Source organism: Selaginella moellendorffii, unplaced genomic scaffold (assembly GCF_000143415.4).
Source record: "Selaginella moellendorffii unplaced genomic scaffold, v1.0 SELMOscaffold_60, whole genome shotgun sequence".
Classification (NCBI taxonomy): domain Eukaryota; kingdom Viridiplantae; phylum Streptophyta; class Lycopodiopsida; order Selaginellales; family Selaginellaceae; genus Selaginella; species Selaginella moellendorffii.
Window position 1 is genome coordinate 504,736 of NW_003314321.1, and position 17,938 is coordinate 522,673.

The 17,938-nt window shown below is 40.5% G+C and overlaps 3 protein-coding genes across 4 annotated transcripts; all 3 read left to right on the plus strand.

Annotated features, from left to right (window-relative positions):
• Nucleotides 1-134: 134 nt before the first annotated feature.
• On the plus strand, nt 135-1,135 carry LOC9644674 (photosystem I reaction center subunit III). Its single transcript, XM_002983841.2, has one exon. It carries the CDS (start codon nt 207-209, stop codon nt 960-962), a length of 756 nt encoding a protein of 251 aa, XP_002983887.2. The 5' UTR covers nt 135-206; the 3' UTR covers nt 963-1,135.
• Nucleotides 1,008-2,365, plus strand: LOC9644338 (N(G),N(G)-dimethylarginine dimethylaminohydrolase 1). 2 transcript variants are annotated; one of them, XM_024689077.1, is made up of 6 exons: nt 1,008-1,232; nt 1,276-1,437; nt 1,508-1,617; nt 1,670-1,818; nt 1,877-1,974; nt 2,029-2,365. In XM_024689077.1, exons 1-6 carry the CDS (start codon nt 1,031-1,033, stop codon nt 2,325-2,327), a joined length of 1,020 nt encoding a protein of 339 aa, XP_024544845.1. In that variant the 5' UTR covers nt 1,008-1,030; the 3' UTR covers nt 2,328-2,365. The 2 variants fall into 2 exon arrangements, with proteins under 2 accessions (XP_024544845.1, XP_024544846.1); XM_024689078.1 differs by having other exon boundaries at nt 1,279-1,437.
• A 9,392-nt stretch (nt 2,366-11,757) lies between these two features.
• LOC9644339 lies at nt 11,758-13,131 on the plus strand. Its single transcript, XM_002983843.2, has 2 exons — nt 11,758-11,996; nt 12,043-13,131. The coding sequence occupies exons 1-2, from the start codon at nt 11,758-11,760 to the stop codon at nt 13,049-13,051; spliced, it is 1,248 nt and encodes a 415-aa protein (XP_002983889.1). The 3' UTR covers nt 13,052-13,131.
• Nucleotides 13,132-17,938: the final 4,807 nt, after the last annotated feature.

The following is a 17,938-nucleotide window of genomic DNA, read 5'->3' on the forward strand; positions in this document are numbered from 1 at the left end:
CACTTGATGGTACCTTTAAACTATAGACTAAAACAGATTTGAAGGCAAAGGTAAGTGCTAGTACTAATTTAAAATTTAACATGATCTAGCTATCCTGTGTGCTCCACTCAAGCACAGCCACGTGTAGCAGCAAAGATTACCATTCATCCATCATCCTATCTCCTTGCTCTGTTTCTGGGGCTCTTCTCCACCAACATCCATCTACCATGGCTGCAGCATCGTCCGTCGCCCTCTCCAGCTTGAAGAACCCCGCCATGGATGTCTCCTCGCGCTCCACATTCTCGGGTTTGGCATTGCCCCCTCGAGGCAGCAGCGGCAGCGCCAAGAGATCCAAGTCTCTCCTCGTCCAGGCGTCCTCCACCTCGGGCGAGCAGCAGGCGGCCAGATCCAATGCTGGTAGAATGGCGGCTGCGCTGGCGGCGGCGGCGATCATCGGCAGCGCTCCAATCGTGGCGGCGCCGCCCGAGGCAGCAGCGGATGTAGCCGGCCTCACCAAGTGCAAGGATTCCGCGGCCTTTGCTAAGCGCGAGAAGAAGGAGATCAAGAAGCTCCAGTCGCGGCTCAAGCTCTACGCCGACGACAGCGCGCCGGCGCTGGCGATCAATGCCACGATCGAGAAGACCAAGCGGCGATTCAAGTTCTATGGCGATGCTGGGCTCTTGTGTGGCGCGGATGGATTGCCCCATCTCATCGTCGATGGCGATCAGCAGCACCTGGGCGAGTTCGTCTATCCGGGGCTCATCTTCCTCTACATCGCGGGATGGATTGGATGGGTTGGGCGGAGCTACTTGATCGCTGTCAGCACTGAGGCCAAGCCCACGCAAAAGGAGATCATCATCGATGTGCCGCTGGCGACGAGCTTGATATGGAAGGGATTTGTGTGGCCGCTGGCTGCCGTGAGCGAATTCAGGAATGGGAAGCTAGTGGTGGACGCTGCCAACATCACCGTCTCTCCCAGGTAGACGAGGATCACAGACAGCTGCGCGAAAGAAGAAGATCCAAGAACACCGTGTAATTTGTGTAATGAGAGATGGTTTCTAAAATCTCAGCTATCGCGTTGATCGATTCGTGCTCGATTCATTCGCGCTCGATTGGATCACAGGAAATATTTCGCAAAGATTCTATTTTCCCCCAATTTCATATTTTTAGGGTTCTAGAGGAAATCTTTAGGGCTCTAGGGGAAGCTATGGCGCGCGCGCTCGATGTTTGCCCTGCCAGATGCGTGGCGTCAGGTATTCTCGATTATCTCGCTTCCAGCAGCTCATTCCTGTCCAGCAGCTGGCGCGGTGCCAACGAACTCTAGCAAGCCACGCCTGGCGCTCGTCCGTGGAGTTCCACACACTTTCTCCAGCTGCATTACGATGGAGAAGCCTGAGGCGGCGATCGATGTGGAGCTCGCGAGAAAGCAGCATTCGGATTACGTGAACATCCTGAGAGGTTCTCTTGTCCCTCGTTTTCTTTCTCGATCGAGCTTCCATTTTCTCACATTTCGTGTTTTCCAGTCCAGAGCTCGTCGATCACGTCGTGGAGCTCTCACCGATGGACGAGTTCCCCGACTGCCCTTTCATCGAGGACACCGCGGTCGTGATTGGATCCAAAGCTCTCATCACTCGTCCTGTGAGTTATCTATCGTATCTATCACAGATAGTCAGTGAACTCACGATAACAGGGAGCAAGTTTGAGGCGTGGAGAAGTCGAAGCAGTGGAGGCAGAGCTTAGAAATCTTGGATTCGAGATTCACAACGTCGAGCCTCCCGGTACCATTGATGGTGGCGATGTTCTCTACGTCCAAAACACCCTCTTTGTTGGAAAGAGCATGTAAGGCACCTCTCTATAGGTGAACTCAGTACTCACTCTTTTACATCTCCTTGATTAGGAGGACAAACTCGAGAGGAATCGAGGCACTGGCACGGGCCTTCTCTCCAATACCTGTTGTTCCAATCGACGTTGCTGAAACCTTGCACTTAAAATCAGGTACTGGTATTCTTTCTGTTTTCTAAAGTCTCTTGCTGCTTTGCTGGCTTGCAGTCTTGTCTCCGCTTGGCCGGAACTCTTTTCTGGCCGAGGAGACCTTCCACGCCAAACAGATGCTCGAGCTGATCCGAAAGGCTTCCATGGATTCGTGCGACTGCGTCTTTACTCCACACCAAGGCGCGGCAAATCTCCTTTGGGTGGGAAACACGCTCGTCTATCCGTCTGCTTATCCTTGCGGAAGCGATCTGGCCGAGTTGTACGCAAACTCTGCCGAGCGCGTCATTCCAGCCAACATTTCAGAGTTCCACAAAGGTGATGGAGGTTTGACATGCCTCTCCATTGTCATTGACTGATCTGAAACTTCTTTTAAAACTCATTGGTTACAAGTCAAGAGGATCGCAAAGTTTTCGGGTGGGCTTTGAGACAAACTGGGACTCCCAATAGTGAGTTGTAGATGGTCAGCATTCTCTTCCGCAGATTCAAAGAGGTTGATTCTACCTTCTTCGAGGAGATCCACATTCCCCCGCTTTTGGGCGACCACACTCCCTGGAACGCAATCACATAAGCTGGATGGAAAAGAGCTTTCTCCCACCTGGAATGCTTCTGCCACAGAGGCAGTTTGCTTCTTAGAAAACTCGTACCTTAACCTGTGAATCAAGCTTGCAATCTCATGATTCCTTTTGCAAGAGCAGAGTTCATAGCTTTGTTTTATGGTGTTGATCAGATCAGGTCATGCATGCAGGTTAGTAGAAAGAAATTTCACATGAAAAGAGTGACAAACGTTAAATGAGCCACCAAGAGGAAAGAAATTTTATCACCTACAACTCCATAACTTGACAAGATCCACATTGGAGGCTGCCTTTGGATTTGAAACAATCACTTCAGCTCCGTAGGAAAAAACTACCAATTAAAATGTAGACAGAAATGTTATACTTTCTTCATAACATTTCTTCTCTGCCTTCCAGATGGCATGCTTGAGAAGTGACTCACCACATTGGGGAGGAGTAAAATGAAGAAATATTTGTAGTTTTACTTTTCTATTACCTCCACAGACAAATAGCGTGCTTTTCCAATCTAATTAGACCATAAATCACATGAATATTCTAAGAGTATTCAATGTTCTAAGGGCTGACTTGAGTGGATGAGGAATATACAATGATGACCACCAAGGCAAGTATGGGTAATTATAAGTTTTTAGTGATGCCAATTTGGTTTGACAAATATTTTTATAAATTTTAGAAGTTGATGAATCAAGTTTTATAACTTTACTTAGAGAAGTTTGCAATTGATTATTTTGATGATATTTTAGTAGCTTTATGGAGGAATATGAGATGTGAGTTTTGCAACTTTTGACAGACAATAAGTTCTATTTGAAGTTAATTTATTAAATATCTAAAACATTTTATTTAATTATATAGTGTGAGATCATAATTGACTGATTTATGCTTTCAATAATGTATAATCTTTGTAATTTCTTTGGTATGGCTAAATTTTTTTAACAGTTTATAAAAGACTTCCTAGAGATAGCTATTCTCTTGAATGATTTTCTCTAAAGCACATTAAAGTATATTACTATTCATGGTTGGGATGAGAAGTGTTAAATGTTTTCTCAACAATTGAAATAATGTTGCTTTAGTGTTGAGGATTTTTTTTATCCTAAGAAGTGTTTTATGGTTTAGATAAATATAAATGACATGTTATATATTGGATCCATTTTGCTTCAAGTTGGGCATCCTTTGGCATATATAAGTGACAATTTTAACATTATTTATATAAGACATGATTGTTACTGTGAAGGAATAATAACATAGATCAAACTTTCATATAAATTCAAACTATCAATCTCTCCAATATTTTAGTGGTCAAAAGGCCACTTTTCTTATTAGTAAAAGTTCCTGCAAAAACTATCTATTAAGATTCGGTATAAATATGAAGGTGGTAATATGATGGCTAATGGATTGTCTAAAATAGTGAATTTTATCTCATTTGTGAAGTTATATAGTGTTTTCTTGGATGAGCTTAAAGAGTTTCTTGACTTTAACTCCTTTATCACCAATATTTACTTAAAGGTTTTTTCAAAAGACACTTTTACACATTTAAAGGGTGGCAAGTTTATATATTTAAAATATGACAAAGAATCCTAATGAAGAAAGAACATATAATGGTTTTTTGTATTGACAAACTCATCAAATGGATCTTGGTTGCGGATGGTTAAATACCATGACTTATATCTTATAAAGTTCATAGATAAATTAGTAGTGCAATAGAAGGTCATGAGCAAGTCTAACTAGCATTAGAGGCTTTGTTAAGTTGTGGAAAACAAGAGTAAAAATCATCTGCATATAGGAGGAGGTATAAGTAGAAAGATCTTCATTGTGAAGAAGTGTTTCTAATGCATCAATGTACAATCCAAACAACATGGGGGATAAGGACACCCTTGCTTAGACACCTATTGTGCATTCCATTTGTGACTTTTTGGATATTCTACAAAAATTGTTACATAGAGCTATTGAATAGCATGTACAAGCTCTAGTGTAGTCAAGCTCTAGTGTAGTATTTAACTCCTAAAGTCATTGAAATAATTCCTTTTGTGGGACTATGTCAAATGCTTTGCAAAAGTCCATAAAGCAACAAAACAATTGATATATCATTTGTATACACAATTTATAGCGTAGATGATCTACAGTAGCTCATTTGGAGTTAGTCTCACTCTAAGAGACTCGATGACCCTCTAAAATGGTTGTAAATAACTTGGAGAAGATAGAGTTCACCGTAATAGTTTAGTAATTTTTTGGGATCATGGGATCTCCAAATTTGTAGACAGGAACCACACAATTCATTGTCTATGCCCGAGGAAAACCTTCATTTATTACTGGTTCAAAGATTGGGTGGAATATATATGCAAGGAACTCCTTGTCATATACTTGGAGTAATTCATCTATGAGACCCTAGGCATTTAAGGCTTTTCATTTGTGAAGGCGATCAATAGTAGCAAGACTGTCATCTTCATTGAATTGGATTGGGGCTTGTGATTGGGAAGTGATTAAGTCTCTTATTTGCTGAGTGTAGAGCTGTCTAAGGTAGTTCACCCAAATCTTGGTGTTGTTAAGAAGGATGGGGTTTTATAGGCTTTTTGAAAATCTTGAAAGCTTTATGAGGTGCCATTCAAAGTTGCTATACATTTTCTAAATTCTTCTAGATACAGGAATAATGGGATTTATAGAATTCCAAGTCCAAGGAGATTCGAGTTCTTGGATCTCTAGTAAAATAGGAAGAGCATAGATTTGTGGTTTGACCACGAATTTTTGGCTTGACTGTGCAATCTAGTCTCACTAGCTCGAAATCCAACTTGGGGCTCGTAAACTTGTTAACTACTTTGATGTGTATTGTTGCTAGATCCAACTCTATGAACACCTTGTACATGGGATAAACCTGGCAACAACACAAAGTTAAGTGCAAACTTTTAAGATGTAAGTTGGACTCTGAAATCCCAAGGAAGGATATCTTCTTCCTCTTTCAATTCAAGTGGAGGAGTTATGCTAGTATTGACCTCAAATCCACTAGCTCCATCTTCAATAATATTCAAAGTTGTTAGCAGTATTTTCCAGCTTTCCCGCCTTTCAATTGATATGCACTTGTTTCTATATAGGCTCGTGAGTGAGCTTCCATCCCATTACAATGGCAACATCTTTTTCAAGCTACCACATTTTATCAACAATATTAGTTCCAAACAAAAGAGGAGTAGGATATCTGTAACTACTGTAAGATCAAGATTACACACTTCTAGCATTTCAAAGGCACAATATCTATAGTTCACTATAGCAGGTATTTGGATTGTGTGGATGAAGTATACAATTGAGATTATTGTAGAAATTCCATATTTTTTAAGGGTTTGCAACAATCTTTCTACCCATGATACCATTGCTGTTATATTCAAGTGCCGATTATGCAAAAATGCTCCTATATGTTATGCCATCTACAAGGCCAGAATATATTACTTTTTTCCTCGGGATGGAGTGGCTAAAAAAGCTATAATGCATATTAGCATATATGTATATCCAATGCAAAAAGGGATATAAAGGAGTTCTTTCAACCATTTTAAAGATGTTGTGCAGAAAGAGGCTGTGAAAAACTCATCTACAAACCCCAAAGTATGTTCAGAAGATCATCCTTAAGGATTTTATCGCAAGCACCTTACTCAATCTGTATTGGCAAAAGACTTAATTAAACAAGGCTAGCTTGCAGGACTTACTATGACATGTATAACTTGCTACTAACTTAAGGAGATATGTCTGTTGTATTTTATATGTTACAATAATATCTTTTGTTCATATTATATTGTTTAAGATAAAATCTTGGATGTGTGAATCTTGAGAAGGGAAGTTGTGATAAAAATTTGACTTCATTCTTGAACTAAAACGAACTTGTCTATATGAGTTCATCCATAAAAGTTGTTTCTAGACCAAGTTGTCAATAAGTAAAAGCACCCCATCGTTTCAAGATGTCTACAATGAACCCTACCTTTAGTGTAGATCTTGTCTCTTGAATAGATTGTAAGCGACTAAATTTTCCATTTTACTTTAGTCACTTAACCACACCTTTAACCATTTAGAGGATTTTTACTTATAACATTCATAAGTCCTATTCCAGACTTAAGGCTTGCTACCTTTGAGAATGGCATCTATGCCACTCAACCTTTGCACTTGGTCCAAGTGCTCTACATGTCTGATCCCATGACCAACACCCAACGGTACCACCGACATATCAGCTTGTTACACTAAGGCCATGTCTATTCATCTTTGCCACACTAGTGGTCCAACACCACTTGCATCACAGTCCCATCTCTCAAAAACTGAGTTGGCTGTCCATGAGTGATCATCTCAAATCCACTCCTTAGCATCCTTAGAATGCTTGCAAACATGAAAAACAACCTTCCCCAATATCCCTTTTTCAGTCCCCACCAAGTCCCTTTCTTTCCATGGTCGTATTTGCCAACACTACCACTGGGTCAAGGCCCACTAGCTCGACCACTAAGTTTTATTATCCTTTGGGACTTCCTCACTATGTGATCATATCTTTGATCACTACATTAGAGGATTGCCCCTTTTCCTTTCCATAATTTAGGACTTTTCGTGGCCCTATGCAAGCCTCATGGGTACTCTCCCCACCTTCCACCTTTGGGTGCTCTAGCCATGGGGCTAGAGTGAGGTTTTGTTGAGCCACACTAAGTATCCAAGTAGGTAGTGCCACTTATGTTTGGACTGGGAGCATCGACCATTCAATCTCCCAGAGGAATTAGAGTTGATTTTTAAACACTTCACCAAACCACCCTATTTGTCTGTCTGTATTCACTCTAGCTTTAGACTCCTCAGTGGATATATTATCATCTAGCACGTGAGCATAGCCTTTCTGGGTCACACTAGCCTTTCTTGGCCAAACTAGCTCCACTGGGCAACCCCCACACTCTCTCTGCTATACTTTTGGATATTCATCTCAGACTCCATCTCAGGTCCATCTCAAACTCCATCTCAGGTCCATCTCAAATTCCATCTCGGATTCTATCTCGAACTCCATCTCAAACTCCATCTCAAACTCCATTTCAGGGGTACATCTCAGATCCATCTCGGACTCCATCTCAGACTCCATCTCAAGTCCATCTTGGACTCCACTTTGGATTCCATCTCAGGTCCATCTCAAACTCCATCTTGGACTCCATGTCAGTCCATCTTGGGTCCATCTTGAACTCCATCTTGGACTCCATCTTGGGTCTATCTCAGACTCCATCTCAGGTCCATCTCAGACTCCATCTTAGACTCCATATCAGGTCCATCTCAGACTCCTCCACATATCATGTGTTGGTCCTTTTGTGTCCCTTTTCTAGAGACTCACTGATTACTTGCTTCGTGCTCGTTCTTTGAGCATTTTGTATTTTGGAAGTTTCTCTACAATATTGTGCTAAAGTGAATTGATAAGCTTATGAACTTTTGTGGTTTCATGGCAAGTGGGTCTAATGCAAACTGGAATGGTGTTTGAGTACTTTTTAGGAATGGTCAACCCTTAAAAGGTCATGAAAGGACTTATAAGTTCCACTAGACTTAAACCTAAACCAATATTACCACCTTATCAAACTAGAGTTTTAAGCAGTGTTTAAGGAATTCTATAAACAATGACAAGTTGCATCCTTTGAAAAGGAACATGAGGCAAAGGCAAATAAAATCTAGATGTGGTGGCACGAAGATGGTTATGTAAACACAAGTTGTTTACCTTAACTTGAGTCATGGTTAGATGGTGGGAAATTAGGATGTTCTAGTGGGAACATCACTTTTCAGATTAATTTCTCTTTCTTCTTTTCTTTTTATTGCCTTTTAATATCACCTTTTTCATTATGACCAACCACTTAAGGACCTTGTATACATTCCAACTGTGAATCTCTATGAGAGTAAACACTGGAGTTGATGTTCCTCTGAGGTAAAGAAAGGGAAGATGAGTTTATATAAAACATGTCTATTAGATTTAATATGTGCTATAAAGTAGTCTTCAAAAACATTGCCATTTGAGGAAGGAAGATATGTGGGAATAGAGCCTTCCATTAAGATGTTATATGATCAAATGAAGAGGAAAATGACTTCACCAAGCTGAATAGTAACAACTACAATTGAGGAAATGATCTATAGCATATTTATGGAGTACTCTCCCCGGGCTTCTATTAGTGATATGAAAACTATCTACTCAAAGCATTGTTGTTCCTTTGCTGGTGAAAATGTTGGCATAGCATTTGGAGCAAAAAGCTCTCACAAACATAATGTTGAGTACCATTATACTTTAAAACACCACCTCCAAATTAAGCCACCTCAAATGGCTAATGAAGAGAGTGCATTACAATAGGTTGAAATTATTTGCCATAATATGAAGCCAAGGCAATAAGCACCAAAAATATCAATATATAAAGTGTGTGGGGATGCTTCTAAGGGGCAAGTGTTAAGTTTGAATTCGTAATGACAAATTTACTTCTCTTCTAACCCCATATTTCCATAGGGAACAAAAGCAAGTAGCGTTTTTGAGATGGTGCTGGCTGTATTATTGCAACACCAATGCTAACTATATGAAGCAACTTGAAGACACTATAATAATGAAATCTAATATAGTACATAAAGAATGGCTAATTGTTAATAGGGTTATGCTCATCTTGAATGAAATTGAAAGCCTTGAGAAATCTGATTTCAATCTTTAGAGGAGGAGAATTAAAGACATAATTGACAGAATTGGCACTATTCCCACATAGATGCATAAGAGGCTTACAAGAAAAGGTAAAGCAGTTAAATTTATTAGTACCATCTCCAAGAAAAAATAGAGTAAAATAAGCTTGCTTGAGTGTGAGATTCTCTTCACAAAGTACATCATTGTGCATGCAAAAGAATATATAGTCAAAATAAAGGGTGGAGAGTACACAATTGCTATTCAAAACTTTCCTTCTTGCATATGCCTAAATTTTTCAAAGTGCAAAGAATATAAGAAGGCATATGCTCCATGCAAGCATATGTACTACATCTTTATCAACACCTTACGCCAAGATCCTAAAATGGACATTCATATACACCAAAAAAGACTTACTATTGCTAAATTACAGAAGATTTTTTGAGCTAACTAGATTGGCCAAGACTATTAATATTTATTCTCTATCGATAATATAAACTTGGTATACTTTATATAACTAATAAAAAATATATTTTTCATTACCTACGATTATTCTTTTGTAGTACTACCCATAATACTCATGTGTCTCCATTTTTTTTTTTACCATCTCAAAAACTATTTTATGGTAGTCTTTCAGAGGTGTGATATTGTAATGTGATGTTGTAGCGCACATGATTTTCACTCTTATCTTATAATGATTTACCAAAAAATAACCATAAAGCAAAACTTAAACCCTCCACATACCATGTACCATATGCCATGTGTCCAAAGGTAAACCGAGTTTCAAAATGGGCCATTGAATAAAGGGATAGAGCTAAACTCTTCAACATAAAGCCTAAGAGTGAAGGAAGTTAAGCACAGAATAACTCCAAAACGTTCAATCCAAAGAATGAAAGGATAAAAGCATAGAGTAGTTTGGAACAGTTTTAGAGCATCTAACATCCCAATGTCAGGACCAACATGCAAAATGGAGCTAAATAGAGTTTAGCACAATTTTAACATATTAGTAGCCTAACGCAAATATATAAGTACTCCACCAGTTAGTATGGTATATAAGTTAAAATTATACCCAAGTTGGATATAAAATAAAAACAAACACACAAGTGAGAACTAAATTATACCTTAAATTAGTTGGCTATGCCCAACCTACCCACTATCCCTACTATACATTGAAACTCCTGACAACTTCCCCTAAAGGAATGCAAGCTTTGGGCTTTCACCCCAATCCTAGGAGTTAGTCTCTAGAACAATTATGAAAACTTACTAAATATGGAATAATGCTAGATTGCAAAATTGGATATGGGAATAATATTGTTGTGTTCAAAATAATCTCACCATTCCGTAGATATACCCAATTAGTAAATTTAAACACTTTCCATAAATAGCCAATGGGACCAAATAGAACTAATATAGGTATTTAATAGATATGGTAAATTATCATTTAGCATATAAAGGATTAGTCTCAATATGTGAAGGTTTTTGTGAAGCCAATGCAAGACAAACAAAAAAGAATTAAAAGCTAAGCCAAATATGCTCAACAAGAAATACATAGAAGTTCCTATCTTATGTTCATTTAGCTTAACTCTTCATCTCATGAGCTTAAGAATGGTCCACACTTTGAACCTTAGAATTAACATAGAGTTAAAATAGGGCTAAATTTTCATCTACACAAAGCACCGAGCAATTCTAGGATGGGAAGGCCCAAAAAGAATATCAAACAGTCTATTTTAACCAATAATTCTTCTAGGGAATTAGAGGGAATGCTTTACAATTTAAAGAGGATTGACAATTGATTTATCTTTGGTTTTTTAGAGTTGGTGTTTAAGACAATAAAGTGTTCATGTTGTATTGAGTTTAGAAAGGAAAATGTCAAAAAGTACATTTTGAGCTTTAACTATACTTGAAAGGTTATATCAAATAAAAAGCTTGCTTTTGAAATTTAATACATTTCTTAAAACTTTCAAGGTGAAAGGTAGATCAAAAGTAAGACTTTCAAAAGACAAAAAAAATGCCCTTCACAATCAAAGCATGTCAATGTGATGGTGCTCAAGATTCATCATCATATATACAGAATGGAATGTACATATGCGTAACACAGTGAACCAGTGAAGACTCCTGACTCTTCACGTGGACTAGTCATGTAAAGGTCAGCGAGGATAAAAAAGAAAACCAAGTAGCTCCTTACCTGAAACTTGGATGACAAAACATTACACATATTTTTCTCCACCGATGGCTGCAAGATGTGACCCTCAAACATGTTACTTGCCATTTTTTCAAAGGCACGTCACACAGGTGGTAGTTTCCATGACACCCGATATGCTCATCAGGCAAGTATATAGAGATTTGGAACTTGATTTTGCAACTTTGGTTTTGCATATGTAGGGATGCTGTCGAGAGAGCCAAAGACATCGTACATGAGGTTGTGTCTCAAGCTCCGGACGTGTCAACACAACTGGGGCGTTGCTTGCTTAGGTCGGACAAGGCGCATTCGCAAGGACTTCAGTCTTTAAGCGTACTCTTTTCCACGTAGAAGGAAAGGCGTTGAAAGTTACGCTTTAGTGTTTTAAAGCTCTGTCTATGAGCGAGAAAATGGGGAGATGGGGCGCCTTTGATCAGGACGAAGGTCGCTGCGGTAATTTCGAGCGCCTCACGGAGCCATCGCTCGTGCTCCACATCTTCAGCTTGCTGGATCTCCCAGACTTGTTCATACTGCGGGCAGTGTGCAAGTCCTGGTATGATGCTGTGCTCTCTCCTCGTTTCATCGAGCTGTACAAGCCACCGGAACCCTGGGCCGTGCTCAGGGTGAGGACGAGTCTCCCTGCCGACCGGTAAGCGAGACTCGTTGTTTTCTCAGCGTGATCAGCGTCTCTGTAGGGAGCTTCGTTACGATGAGGAGCATTTTGACTATGGGATGAAGCTGGAGAATCACGCCGAGCTTTGGCATCCACATCGCTTCCAGCGCAAGAGATGCAGTCTTCCATTAGGCCCGTCGGGTTCGCGCTTCGTGGGCTTGTGCTCTTCCAACGGACTTGTGTGTGGGATGCTCATGGAACACACCGACTCGATGATTTTAGCTGTGGGGAATCCAATTACCGACGCGTGGAAGGCACTTCCTCCTGCAATTGCCTCTGCGCATCGTGCACGCCCGGCCTATCTTTACATCGGCATGGAAACGGATGTGGTCACTAGCTCTTACCAGATTGTGATACTGTACCAGAAGAACCAGATCACTCCTGTTGAAGCCCCGGGGCAAGATGACGATGATGGTCGGATCTTCTCGCTGCAGTATGACTCGGATTCCTGTTCTTGGCATGAGGGCCCGTTCTTCAGCACGTCAAACTCATTGGGATCACCTCTACGAGGCTGTGCTTTCTTCTACACTGGGGAGAACATATTCACAGCTTACGATCCACATTCCAGAGCTTGGTCTCACGTGGTTATCTCACCACCAGCACGTAACGAGCAAGAACAGGAAGACGAGAGCTGGGCAAACTGGTCTTATGGATACATTGGTGCCTTCATGTACAAGGGGAAATGCTACTGGGCATCGCTCCTGTTCGATCCAGAGAAGTTAGGTGAAGACATTGGAGTGGCTATCTGGGAGATGAAACAGGAAAGCTCAACGTGGGTGTTGGTGTCCCGGGTTCTGTCCAAGGACCTGTTTGGACCCAGTTGTTGCTTGTCAGGCGGGGACAAGGATATGACTGTGAGGCTGGTCGAGGACACTATTTTCATCTCGGCTTTCTACAGGAAGGAAAGCCATGGGGTGTGGCCTCCTGTTGCATACGACTTTACTCTGTCCAAGTGGTATACTTGTTGCATGTACAACGAGGATATTGAGTGCAGCTATGTGTTGCTACCCAGCCTGTCTGCCAAGCCTTAACAGGCAAGTAGTGGTGTGATGCAAAAACTACTAACATTTTGGAATTTGGCTGATACAAATAACTTATGAAATTTCTTGCATCCTGATCACCATGTTAATGTCTCTAAGTGATTTAGCTCAAGTAGCAACATCCACCCTCAAGTCCCATTGCTTGGTTGATTTTCAGACAATCGCCTCGATATCCATAATGTTTCCCACCTTTGTTTTTGCAGTTGTGACCACTAAGCTTCCCATACATTTTACCAGTGCAGACTCTGTCCTGCTGATCGCAAGATTCATTTGGAGTGTTGAAGTAGTAGCCTTGAAAAATAGGAGTAGCATAGTAGCCAAGAATTATCAAAAGGAAACAAACTAGCATAATCTTCATCTTGCAATCAAAGAAATGAAGATTTTTAAACTGGAAAAGTATCAATTTATAGAAGAGGCTATTCATAATGATGAACTTAGATTCTTAGATTCTGTTCTTATTGCTACACCAATTTTTCAGACTTCAAGCATAAATAAGAATAAAAGTGACTTCTTTAACCCAAAGGCAAGATAATGTTGAGCACTTTAAAAAAAGTTCAAGCAAACTCTCCACAATGTTAATTATATAAAAAAAAAATCAATTTGAAATATTGAAAAGGTAAGAATCTCACTATCCTGGTAAAAAATGTAATAACACCTTTTATAACAAGTTTACCTTCTAAAGTCTGTAATTAATGATTTAGGATACAATGTAGACTTTAAATTATACCCTAAACCCTAAATCTAAAACCAAACCCTCCAAACATTGTATACAATTAATTGATTGCACGTTGAAAAAGAAATGTTTGTATTGAATGTCATGTAAAATATTATTAATACAACTACATTGGTTATTTTCATTACTAACAATTGTTATTATAAATTTAACATTTTAATAATTATATTAACTTTTCTACTAAAACTTTCCTACATATATAATGATAATATAGTTATTTTTAAACGAATTGAGAAATTAAATAGATTTTAAATATTGTGGCCCCAGTCAAGGACGGTTCTGATGGCGGCATTTCTCTTGCTCCGGCCAGCCCATGGGCCACAGGCATCATCATGTTCTTTTTTTCTTTTTCTTTCTTTTTCTTTTGTTCTCCTTTATTTGTGACTCTCCAGCAAGCAATGCCACAACTGGTGAGAAGAAGCATCCCAGAGATTCCCAGCACCCAAGCGTCTCAAATTTTCCATGACCTGCATGGCATGCAGTCAAGTGATACATGTTTTTTTTTCTTTCTTCTTCCATCAATAACTTTAGAAGTTTTTTCTTCTTTTCTTGTCAAGTCTGTGCTGATATGACGACTGGTATGGACTTTTTGAGCACGAATTCCTCTCATCAACCATGAGGATGATCACGGTTCCTATGGCCATCACCACCACAGACTAGACTCGGAACACTTGCAACTGGCTTTGAGTGCTTAATCTTTGTTCGTACTACACTCTCTGTCTTTCCTTGTAGACTCCACAACTAAAAGAGTTGGCAAGACTCAAAGGGAGTCAACTTTTAAAAGCCAATGCGTGGCACCACCCAAATGACACGATATCTTCCATTGTTGCTCTCATAAGAGTCAGTAAATTACTATAGTTTACAAGGAGTTTTCTCTTGATTAGAAGAGCTAAAAAAAGGGCATCTGGTTTATGTCAAACTATTATTAGAGTACCATAATAGTTGTCTCCGGATATCACAGGTGAAGGTAAAAGATCTAGTTATCAGGAATTATTCTTCTGAATAAGTTTAGTCTCCAGGAACTAGTGGATCGTGTCTACGTTGATGCTCACATCGGGGTAAGTTCGAATTCAAATATAAAACGAGTACTAAGAGAGCCACCAGTGCCCTAGCATATAAATTCCGTGAATACCCCGTCGCTTGGGGCCTTTGTCGCTGAGGCAATTTCCAGCGGACTTCACAGCTTCAGCTTGCTGGATATTCCGTATTTGCAAGTCATGTTATGATGCTGTGCTCTCTCCTCGTTTCGTGCAGCTGTACAAGCCACCGCTGGACCCTGGGCCGTGCTCAGGGTGAGGACAAGTCTGCCAGCCGACTGGTAAGTTCTTAGTTTTCTCAGTGTGATCATGAAGCAATTGTTACGATGAGGAGCATTTTGACTATGGGATGAAGCTGGAGAATCACACCGCCATTCGGTATTCTACATATCACAAAAAAATGCATTCAAAACACAGTTGTCTTTGATACTCCTTGTGATATCATCTTGACAATGTTTGGATGAAGCTTGTGAGGAGGATTGATTTTTTCAACACCTCTTTGTGAACTCGTTTCTATTTGACAAGTCTCTTCTTAGCTAGGACATTTTTTTCTTCTCCACAAGACAAGCAACGATCATGCAGGGCACAGAAGCGAAGGATAGATCTGCCCTTCATAATCTAGATGAGTACCTCGGGCAGTGGTGTTCTTGCTGGAACATCCAATAACCAATGCAAAACCTTGTCATGTGTTGCCAATAAAAACTTGACTCTCAGAGAAGGATGGTGTCAACTTCTCTTAGATGAAAAAAATTATGGGGTGAGCGTGGATCGAACATGCGGCCTTCAGATTTTCAGTCTGACGGAGCTATCCCCACTTGATCAGTCTTAACCAGCAGCTGAGGTTTACCGTGCTAACGAAAACCTTTTGGCTATGGCAGTTTGTAAATGAGGAAATGGGAGCGATGGCACTGTACAAATATTGCCTTCCATTGGACTGGAGGTTTATTTTATCGTGTGCCATCCAAGTAGGAAGAAGTATCTAATTTCCAAACACCTCTTGTTTTGATGTCACTTGAGGAGGGAATGCTTCACAAAATTGGATCATTTAAATGAAATCTGCGGCTTTGGAGCCTAGTTCTACCATGGTACGTCTTCCACTGATGTCATAGAAATTTATTCTCTTAGCTGGAAATTCTTTGCCTTATAGTAATCACGAGGATTGAAAGAACAGAAAAAGTAGAACAAACGGGATTGCAAGTCAATGAACTTCTTTCTACGACTTAGAGGGGAGGTTACCTTTAGGACGTGCAAACAAATGATGAAAAGAGCACAGGTAGCAGAGAAGAGCAAAAACGAAATGGAAGATGACAGAGATCTTTCCAGCGGGATCGAGAAAAGCTGTATTGTCCACAAGTATCTAGGAGGACTCTAATGTCTGTTGCCAAGGAGCTGGAAGCTATCAATGGTTTTCAGGTGGGAATTCAAGGTACATTTTTTGTAGATATATGAGGCAATGCTGACTTGTGTGCTAAATTACAGCTTGTTTACCAACATGAGCGAGCAGCTTGGACGTGAACCAACAGTCAGAGAATGGGCCGAGGCATTGAAAATAGAACCTCAAGAGCTTAGGAGCAAGCTCAAACATGGTCTCTTCAAATCTCGGGCTAGAAAGTCGACAATAAGTATTAAAATATTTTTATTCTCTGTTATGTTAGTTTATTGTCAATTATTTGGCTTTCTACTACAGATCAACGGTATACTTCATGATGTTGAAAAGTTCAACACTTCTCTCGAGGTTTCTGGCGTTAAACTTACGTGCTTTGGCAAGAGAGATCGGGAACAAAGTTTGCACTTACCAATCACGCTCCTAAGAATGCTGTGTGTGTGTGTGTGTGTGTGTGTGAGAGTGAGAGTGAGAGAGAGAGAGAGAGAGAGAGAGAGAGAGAGAGAGAGAGAGATGCTTTCAGTATACTAACTTAATCATGAGATTCAATCTGACGGATAGATGGCAGGGTGTTTGTTTTGGCCGTCCGATCAACTTCGAAGTTTTGTAATATAGTGCTATCTTTTGGTCTCCAAATAGTTTCTGGACATCCAACCTCTTCTGAAATCTGTTTCAGTAGCATTGCAAGTGCTATCACCATTGACTGTCAGAAAACAAGTTGAAGAAAACTTGAACGAAAAAGTTGGGGGACTTTAAACTTTGGAGCCATTGAAGTTTATCAAATTTACTCAAAACTTAAGCAAGCTGTGAAAATCCCATGACTTGGCGATTCCGGCGCCTACCACCGTTATAGATCAACGTCGATGGCATCGAGCATCGCCCTAATGATGATCATAGGGATGCTCATCAATGGCCCTGGGAACTCACAGCTCACTCAAGGGCGACGTGAGAGCTCTGGCAACAGTGACTGCGATCATTGATGGGTGTGGATCGCTGGGGAGGCAGTCGGGCCAGTGTTGACAGGATATCTCTCCACCAGCGGCTGGGACAAAGTTTTCTACACGCTGATGGTGGCGGCGCTGGTGGTAGGGCTGCTGCTGACGAGACTGGTGGTGGCAGAGATCCGGGAGAAAGTTAGCAGCTAGGAATGGACTCAAATTGGTAATAATGTTGCTGCTCTGCTGCAAAGCTGGAGGGTGATCGTCTTCCTCCAGTCTAGGATCAATCTCTCTTGTTCTTGACGAAAGTCTTTGTGGCTCCTCGGTTTTGGCAGATTAATCGCGAGCTCCAAGAGAGAGAAGAGGCGTTCCTTGAAAAAGGAGGCATACGGGGAAAAGAATTTTGTATTAACTGGCCTAAACCGCTGTTTGATCCAAACGGTCACAATTTAAATAGGCTTTAGTTTTCTGGGATCCATCAAAGTCAGTAAGCAAGGCGAGAAGATAGCAAGCAAGAGAAAACATGGGGCACAAATAACGCCACCAAGTTTGCTGGTGAGCTAGGGCTGAAACTTCCACCTCCAGCCAAGGCTCTACGGACACCACCAGCACTCTACTTTTCACTTTAGTGTTTAATTGGTAAATGATGTTTATTTAAAAACTTTATAAGGCTTTAAAAATCAATTTACTCATGGACACTTATAGATTATGAAATGCTTGCTGGGGATTATTTTTTCTATGTTTCTTTCTCTATGCTAGAACCATTTAAGATTCGCACGCAGCTAG